The sequence below is a fragment of the Aplysia californica genome, unplaced genomic scaffold (assembly GCF_000002075.1).
Source record: "Aplysia californica isolate F4 #8 unplaced genomic scaffold, AplCal3.0 scaffold01153, whole genome shotgun sequence".
Taxonomy (NCBI): domain Eukaryota; kingdom Metazoa; phylum Mollusca; class Gastropoda; order Aplysiida; family Aplysiidae; genus Aplysia; species Aplysia californica.
In genome coordinates, this window is record NW_004798423.1 from 128935 (window position 1) to 138890 (window position 9956).

Sequence of the window (9956 nt, forward strand, 5' to 3'; positions counted from 1 at the left end):
TTGTTGTTATTGTTGTTGTTGTTATTGGTGGTGGTGCTGTTGTTACTGTTGTTGTTGTCAATGTGGTTGTTGTTATTGTGCTGTTGTTGTTGCTGTTGTTATTGCTGTTTGGCTTGAGGGATTTGGTTTTAAAATATCTTTTAAAAACTGTGACTAAGAGCTTTACTGCGCAAGCAGAGCAGCACAAATAGGTCATATATGTGCCGAAAATTAGAGGCGTTACAAGCGAGTAAGTAACAAACGCATAAAAACAAGGTGAGGAGCAGATAAGAACAATAGATGTTTGCTAGAAAAGAAGGAGCAAACCTCATAAGAGCTCCCTCCAACCACCCACACAAAACCAAGTATTTTAAAATAATTGTCGCCGTCATACGTCATTGTTGTATGTCAACCTATGGGGTTTTCCTGAGAACCAGAAAAAAACACTTGCTTTAGTTTAGACAAGACAATATATGTACATAGTTAATTAAAAAAAACATGTTTAATAAGTATAAACCCGTTACTATTTTGAGAAGAGGAATGAGACTAGACTCTAGGTCCAATCAACGCACCTCATTAAACTCTTCCACATACTTGATTTTTATTATTTCGAAATATTGACATATTTCACTGTTGAAAGACAAAATGAAATGTTAGGTGTACTATGAACTTTACAAAGGGCACTTTTCAATATCTTCTAGAATCTGTTTTGTGTTGTGAGCACCGTTTTTTTTAAAGAAAATAGTGAAAGATAAAAAAACACACACTCATACACACACACGTACACACACACTCACACATACAGAGAGAGATAAATAGATAGATTGATGTATAGATAGATAGATAGATAGATAGATAGATAGATAGATAGATAGATAGATAGATACAGAAACAGACAGACAGACAGACAGACAGACAGACAGACAGACAGATAGACAGACAAGCACACAACGACAACAGCAACAACAACAAAACCAGCAGAACAATATGACTCTTTTTTTCAGTAGACCATTTAGCGCCCATAAAACAATGGCCACTAGAGCACGGACGACACTTTGCTTATTAACCTAAGTGGGATCTTAAAATAATTGGACGATCTGCATATTATTATAATTACAGCGGTTATATTTACATAGCTATCGCCTGTCTGTGAAGTCCATAAGTCAAACGTGTGACCACCTGTATAAGACCCCCGGTTGACCTGCTGTCTTCTTTAAAAGTACAGTATATACAATTTTTTAAAAATTGTACACGGGAGCTAAAAAAATAAAAGCAACAAAACAATCAAACCAAATAGAACAAAACAAAACAAAACAAACCCGGCTTTTGTTACCATGGAAACAATATTTGCTTTAAAGATTATAAGAAAGTGATAATCAAAATGGAATTCTGAATAATGTTAACTTGGGGTGTTTGGAGGGAGTTTTTTTCTTCTTCTTGGTAACAACATTCAGTTTGTTTGCTTATCTGTAACCACCCCCCCCCCCCACCCCCCCCCTAAAAAAAGAATCTTATTACAAATAAAACAACATTTTTAAAAAGGTAATTATAAGGAAGTTATTATCAAAATTGTATTCTTAATAATGATATTAATATTGAATGTTTACAAAGAGTTTGTTTTCTAAGTAACAACATTCCGTGTTTTCATTTTGGCTCATCTATTTTAAAAAAACCCACCGAAAAACAAACAAGCAAAAAACCCATAAAAACGAATGTTGTTACAAAAGTAAAAAAAACCCAAGGTGATAATTGCATTCTTAATAATATTAGTATTAAATCGGGGGGTTAGTAAAGAGTTTGTTTTATTGGTAACAACATTGGGTCTGTATGAACAGACAATCGGAGAGAGACGGAGAGAGAGAGAGAGAGAGAGAGAGAGAGAGAGAGAGAGAGAGAGAGAGAGAAAGAGAGAAAGAAAGAGAGGGGAGGGGAAAGACAGAGAGAGGGAGAGAGAGAAAGAGCGGAAGGGAGGGAGGGTGTGTCTCCGTGTGTTTTTGTAAGTGTGTGTATTTGTGAGTGTGTATGTGTGTGTGTTCAGTTTTGTGGCTCGCCTGTACAATTGTTTAAAAAAAAAACAGATCAAGAAAAACCCTGCTGAAGGCTCTACTGAATTTTTCAAACGACGGCAGAGAAGTGAGGTGGTGAGGTGTTAAAGCTGCCTGAAGGTGTAATCAAGATCTCCCTTCTTAAATTAAGTTAGAACGGCCATTCATGCATGATAAGTTCCTGTCTACCCCCAAGGTCGCCGCACTCACAAAGAGTGAAAACCACGGATGTGGCGTCGGTGGCCTAGTGGTTAGGCTCTCGGACTCGCAACCGTAAGGTCGTGGGTTCGAATCCCGTCAGGGACCCGACGTTGTGTCCTTGGGGAAGGCACTTTACACGAATTTTCCTCACTTCACCCAGGTGGGAATGGGTACCCGGCTATAGACAGCGAAAGATCTTGTCAGTATGTTAGTGTTTGAGCGCTTAATCAGCTGCTTGCACTGTATGCTTCCCGGGAAGCTGAGAATGTTTCGGAGTGTTCTATGGTCTGCTGGGGTAATAATATAGTGTAAAGCGCATAGAGCCTGCTGTTGAGCGGGGATTTGCGCTATACAAATGCTATCTATTATTATTATTATTATTATTATTATTATTATGTGTGTTTTAAGCCGAGTATATTCCGAACAGAGACCTGAACTAGACCGTGACCCAAATCTGCAGCACATTTTTGGGTATCTTCTGCTTAGTTAGATTGTTCTTTTTATTTTAGTTACGGTTGTACGGCACTTGCAACACAACAAGATCATATCACTGTTGTAGGTGATTGCTCCTTCTTTTCATATAAAAAACCCGTCTTCCTTATTAGATTGTCCCCCTTTTTGAGTACGGTAGGGCCTATACTCTTTTAACACATTCAATCTTCGGCACTTATTAATACCAAATTGTGTTGTAAGTGCCGTAAAACTCTTACTAAAACTAAAGTAAGTAATGATTTTTTCTTCTTCTTATCCTTTTCCACACCGTGCACTGACCTATAACTCCCCCCCCCCCCCTCCCTCCCAATGCCCACTTTGATTATCCCAGATGGTGTTATAAATAATATGCGTCCTTTCTTGTCCACAGTGACTGACCTAGTTCTTGAAACGTGCACTTTAATATGCCCACATACTGCTTAACACTGGCGTCTGAGGTGTAGAAGATAAGCTCTTCGCAATCTAATGAATGAGACCTGAGTTTGATTCCCGAATGGGTAGGATTTCCTATCGAGGATTTCGTTCTTTCTTATGGGATGTGTCGCATCCCTCTCAGCCCGGGTTAGTTCTGACAGGCAGGGTAAAAAGCTCGCCTCCTAAATGACCTAAATTCTGTCACTGTAGACGTAACAACACCTATATTTAAAATAAGAATCGTATCCCTCTCAACCCGGGTTGGTCCTGACTCGCAATGTCAAAAGGGCCCACCTCCTAAATACTCTAATTTCTGTCACTGTAGACGTAACAACACATATATTGAAAAATAAGACTTCCCAACACCATTCCCGTATGATCTTATGCACAGTTGAATTGTAAATGGGTTGATTCATCAATGTCATGCTCATACTGTGCGGGAACATATGGGAAACTGCTGCTTTTTCTTTCCTCATCCTTACTATCGTCATTTTCCTCTTCTTTTTTGTATGTTTGTCCCTTTCTTGTAAACTGCTGTTTCAAGGGTGCCTTAATAGTCAAAGCAGACTTTGTGCTGTTGAGGCAAGAGAGATGAACAGAGTAAGCCTGATTCCCGGTTTGGACTTCTCTGTTGAAATCTACGCATTGGCGCTCATATTAAGACCTTATGCAGTTGTGAGCGCCGAAAAACCTTACTATAACTAAACAAGGGTGGTGTCGGCACTCATATCACCGTATTTTGTTTTGCAAGTGCCGTAACACTCTTACTAAAACTAAACTAAAGAGGTGAGTGACATACAATCTCTGTGCTCCACAGGCTGGGAGACTTGGTCCATGTGCGGGTAGATGTCTATGACGGACGAGGTCGGCCCTTATCTCGTGGAGGGGACGAGGTCAGAGTGCTCCTGCAAGAACCTGAGAAAAAAGCGTCCTTAGCAACGGAAGTCACGGACTTGGGAAACGGCAGCTACTACGCAGCTGTGCCCCTTCTGTGGACCGGAAGTCCTTTGGTCAAAGCATCTCTGGTATACAACCGAGAATTAATCCGGGCTCACCATTACGCGCGTAGCGCGGTCAAGTCAATTAAGAATATAGCTGCAGGATTCAAAAGTTTCTTTGCAAGCGAGGCCACCCTCTGCTCTCCTTTTCCCTTCCTCCCAGGATATTCGCGGTTCTGTAACTTCACAGAAGAAAACGGCGGGATGCCCTGGTACTGTGGTCACCCTCGTAACGAAGCCTTGACCTGCCGACACTGGTGGAGAAGCTTTGACCTGGAGTTTGTGTACCCTCTCCCTGTGACCGCCGCTGAGGAGGCGTGGAGCACGTATGTGGCTTCTAGAAAGCCCACAGCGCGAGTACCTACAGAAATTAAGGTAAAGGTGACCGACAGTGCCAAGCCGTCACCTCAACGTCACACCACGTCACCACCTGTTGGCAAGGCGGCGAATCTCCAAAGCTGGACAAGCCAGGCACCCAGAGGATATTTTTTGCAGAATTCTTGGGTGTCCAGTTCTTCCACTATTCCGAAATTCACAAAACCTCAGCTTTTACAATGTTTGAAAAACACAACAGTACTCTTTCTCGGCGATTCTAACGCTCGACTTGCTTTCAAGATCTTAGCAGAGCGTGTTGGATGTTCTTTAAACACTGGTGAGGTCAAACCGAGCTGGCATCACCCTTTGAGCTGTGAGGATAATCAAAACAATATCTACATGTATTGGCAAATTCACGCGTTGCCTTTTCACGCCGGCAAAAAATCTGGCTGCGATCGGGGAGACTCAAAATCAGCGAAACAATATATAGACGAGATCCCTGCCGAGGGGAAGTATCTGTTGATGATACATCTGAACCTCCATTTCCCCGCACACCATTACAGTGTGTTCACCTCACAGATGCACCAGGTGCGGGCGAGTGTGGAACGTGTTCTTCGGAGAAACCCAGAGGTCAAGGTAGTGGTCCGTGGCCCCCACCAGGCCTTGAAAGGTTGGGTACCGCTGAACGGAGGGGACATAACCGCCCACGTATTAACCAACATCATTAAGCGCTTGTTCGAGGGTCTCACGGACAGGGTCTTCTTCCTGCAGCCCTGGGACATGACTGTTGCCATACAGAACGGGCCTTTCCACCCCTCGAACCTCGTCAACAACGCCATCTCTGATCTCTTCCTCGCTTACGCGTGTTATTCGTCAGAGGGAGGGAGGAAATTATTGTAATAATCATTGTGTAGGTAGCTTATCATATTGTATTAAACAAATAATGTTGTAGCGTGTTCGCTTATTAAGGGGGGATTTTTAAGTTTAAGAACCTTGTAGTAATCGTCATCATAAGTGTGTGTGCCTTGAGAAAGGAATAAAAAGTCGAATTTTGACCATTTTGAGTTAAGGGTTTCACCTTATAGAAAAGTTAATGTTGAACACAGTGGCTTTTTAATTTTTGAGACATCTTAAGTACTTTTTGAGATATTACACACTTTGTGAGGTAAGATACAAAGATCTAATTTTGAGAAAATTAGCTTTTTTTTCAGTAGAAGTTTTACTGCGCTCGCAACTGCATAAGGTCATATGTATGCCAGAAGATTATAGGTGTTACAAGAGAGTAACAAACATAAAAAGAAGAACGGGAGATAAGAACGATAGATATTTCATAGGAAAGAAGAAGCAAACCACACCAGAGCACCTGCCAACCACCCACTAAATTAGCTTTTAAGTTTAGGACACTTACAAACTATAAAAAAGCAATAATTCATTTGTTTCTAGTGTATTTTCTTCAAGGAAAATTCATTTCCAATTTGGCATTCAGTTGACATCAATATCATGATTAGAATTCAATGGTAAAACATAGTGGGGACAAGAAAACATGCTTCAAGAAAAGATTTTAACACCTTCTAAAGGCAGTTTTCGTTATATTTTAAAAAAGTACCCTAGTCTCAAAATTGTTCAAAATAAAATATTCAGAAGTCAAATCAATTAAATCCCGTTGAAAGCATTGTTTTAAAAAAAGGTGGAACTATCATTTTTTATGGAAACACATTTTGGTCAAAAAAAGTGATTTTTTGGTAGTTATCAACCTGCAGCTCAAGATTCTCTGTGTCGACTTTTTGTACCGTTCTTTGGGCACACACACATATCATCGTCATCATCGTCCTGTTCATGTTTGCCACAACACAGTGGAATCAGGCGCTGGTCAATTCTGAGGCGTAATATGGAGTTACTGGTATCATAATGAAAGCCTGTTCATTTACCTTGTTTTGGATGAAAAAATACCCATCTATCTTGAATAGAGGTTGAGACATAAAGATTTGCGAATTGAAGGGCATGGGAGTTGCCTAGTGCCAGAGGTAAAGATTAGCCCCAAAATGGCCACGAAAGTTAGGTGACTTTCAATGCTAGAGCGTCCACGGAACCTACAATTTTAGTTTTGTTTTGTTTTGCCTAAGAGCAACGTTTAAAAAAATAAATTCCACACAGAAATGATGCTACACATATACCTAAATGTCTTTGTAATCCTGAAAACACCATAAATCTGGTCGGGTCGTAATAAATTATTTATTTGCTCACAATATTACATATTTATTATAGAAATGTACATGTATAGATAGATAGATAGATAGATAGATAGATAGATAGATAAATAGATAGATAGATAGATAAATAGATATACTGTCAAACCTGAGTAAGACGGCCACCTGTTAAGGAGAAGAGTGATCATATAAGACAGGTGGCCGTCCAAGGTAGGACTGATCAAAATGAAGAAAACAAGCCATTCCCTTCTGACGTCCCAACAAGAGATGATCACAGGCTAAGGAAGACCGTTAGGCTATTTAAAACAATTGAAACGGGGTTTTGCTTTCTTTTGAAAAGGTGGGGGGTGGGGGAGTCGGGGACCTAAAGGTTGGGCTCTGGCACTCGCAACCGTACGATGGCCGGTTCGAATCATGTCAGAGACCCGAATTTGTGTCCTTGGGAAAGGCACTTTACACGAATTTTCCTCTCTTCACCCAGGTGGGAATGGGTACCCAGCTATAGACAGCGAAAGATCTTGTTAGCTTTTTAGCGTTGAGCGCTTTAATCAGCTGCTTGTACAACACGCTTCCCGATAAGCTGAAAATGTTCCTGAGTGTTCTATGGTTTGCTGGGGTAATAAAAATATTACAATGTAAAGCGAATAGAGCTTGCTGTTTAGCGGGGTTATTCGCTATACAAATACTTTTCAAAATGTATTATTATTTTGCTGTTGTTGCTGCTGTTTTATTTGCTTTTCTTAGCTTTATTTTAGGTAACTTTTTTGTTGCTCCTTTTATGCAGAATTAAAATAAAACGAAAATTATAGGCGAAAAAGACAGAGTTTTAAGGTAAAACAAACACGACATGGGTCGCCAACACTCGGAGAACGAGCGACGCTTCTGTCGCAAGTTTATGTTGACGTCCACGGTTACTCTGTTACTACAGACTGGGTAAACAGTGACCACTCATCTCATCTACGATTTCTGAATGAGTTGTGGGCAGGGATTATAGGTTAGGAGGGATCACACGCTTCCTTCACCTGTAGCTGAACATGTTTTGTTAACAATTGGTCAACGGTGGAAAAGACCAACACAACACGATCGGTTGGAAGGACAAACAATAACGACAGGTGATTGGATTATAGCGACTCGTCGACAACTTCAGGGGCCAGTATATAAACAAAGCGCCATCGACGAGAGATACATGTACATAAGAGGCCGTCTCACACGGGTACTGTCGATAGGAGATTGATAAAATATGGTGGCTGCGGCCACGCTAGACTGAGGAAAAAACCGCAAAGGTGGGGGTGGGGGGGTGGGGGGGGGTTCTGGAAAGTGGAAAGTGGCCGTTGGGACAGGTGGCCATATTACAAACGTGACCGTCATGGCAGGTCCGACTTCATATTGATCTATTAAATAGATGGTGAACTAAGTGCAGAACATTGCTAGCTATACTTGGTTAAAACTGCGTTTTCTGAATTTTTCCCTGACGTAAAAAAGGTCAGGAAAAGCTGGTTCGTAGAAAAAGGGAAATAATCTGGTGAAAATACAGAGACAAAATTATGACACAATTAGGGTTTCTTCCCTAAATTCAGAATGGTAAATTTTAAAACTTATTAGCAAAAGTATTTGGTATAGGTGCTTTTTGTTTTACTTTTGTTTTGTTATTTCTTTCGCAGATTAAGCACAATTTTTCAATAATTATAAGATGGATTGTGTAAAACCTCATATATCCAGCCTTGAAAAGGTAGGCTACAAACACCTGATGGTACCAATGAAAGATAGAGATTATGTGTCGGTGATAGTGTATCATAGAAAGCTGGAACAAAGTCTTTTTTCTTCTTTTGGTAATTGTTTTACGGCGCTCGCAACTGCGTAGGGTCATATGAGCGCGGGACACATTAAACATTTTCAGTTTGGTAGGAAATTTTGAATTTTGCCATGGCTGACGTCTACTCTAATAGATTTTCAACCTCCAAGAGATTTTTAAGGTGTACAGCTTGTACACGGGACCTCCGAGATTCTTTGCCCTTATCCGAGAAGTCTAAGTGTTAGATCTTACGTACCATAAAATCAGGGGTGTGACTGAAAGACAGCAGTAAGGAGGAGCCAAGAAGTAGCAGCAGAAAGGCTGCAGAAAGAGTCAGGAGCCCAGAGGAGGGGGCAAAAGAGGTGAAGGGGTGGGAGCAACAAAAAAAAAGGAGACGAAAGCAGACCACAGAACATTGTTAGACAGCAGGAAAGGAAGTGAAAGGAGAACATTTATAAAGGTTCTTGCAGGCAGCCTTTCATTCATAACAGAGATACACAGAGCAACATAATAATAAAATGTAGGCCAACGCGTTGCTTGCGGAAAAGGGGCCACCATTAATTATTTCTTTATTTTCCTTCGCCCTCTGTTAAAATTAATGACTTTGTAGGGGGGTTTTTTGGGAGGGGGGGGGGGGGTTGTGTGTACGTGCCATTTTTTAAAGGATTGTTTTTTATTTATTGACTTTGTTACCACGTAAATGAGTTTTGTTCTTAGCTTGTTCAACAGTGTGTCCTATTTTTGTATAAGTAGTGTTAGGTCATCTTAAAGGAACAGTTACTATTTATTTGTGAGGCATCGTGGTGAAATCAGGCTCTCGTCAAAATAATGAATTCAAAGAAATTGGCCTTTTTCCACCCGTTTGGCAATTTTTTTTGATTTTTTTTATTTTTGACTCAAAACCTTTTATGTCCATTTAAAAACACATTTTTGTACTAGAAACCATTAAATAAAGGCACAAAAAAAGAGTAAATTTTCAGTTTCCAGGGATTATCAAGCTATGGAAATCACCAAACTTGGACTGTGATTTTCACACTAAGTTTACATCTCTAACCAAGCGGCTCCCACACCCTTTAATCGCAAATATCTCGACTAAACTCTGCGTAATAGATTGGGTTTTATTTTTCCAAAACCAGGACAAACAAACAAGCATGAAGATAAAACCAATAACTCCATAGGCCCACAATCTGACGACCGCCTGATGACACTGCTTTATGTCCCATTTAACATCCTCAACATTCTCTCTCTCTGTCTCTCTCTCTCTCTCTCTCTCTCTCTCTCTCTCTCTCTCTCTCTCCCTCTCTCTCTCTCTCTCTTTCTCTCTCTCTCTCTCTCTCTCTCTCTCTCTCTCTCTCTCTCTCTCTCTCTCTGTGTGTGTGTGTGTGTGTGTGTGTGTCACATATACGAGCGTGCACACACACCCACCTACACACACTCACACACACACACAAAAACACATTCACGCATACACACACACACAATACACACGCGCACACATACACACACACCTACA

General features: G+C 40.7%; 1 protein-coding gene across 1 annotated transcript in view; it reads left to right on the forward strand.

Annotated features, from left to right (window-relative positions):
• LOC101860299 (NXPE family member 3) overlaps positions 1 to 5501 on the forward strand; it is a 15779-nt gene extending 10278 nt beyond the window's left edge. Inside the window, exons 3-4 of the mRNA XM_035973344.1 lie at positions 3274 to 3278; positions 3949 to 5501. Of these exons, the coding sequence (XP_035829237.1) occupies positions 3274 to 3278; positions 3949 to 5344 (1401 nt within the window). The 3' untranslated portion in view covers positions 5345 to 5501. The remainder of the gene's footprint in view (positions 1 to 3273; positions 3279 to 3948) is intronic.
• The last annotated feature ends 4455 nt before the right edge of the window (positions 5502 to 9956 follow it).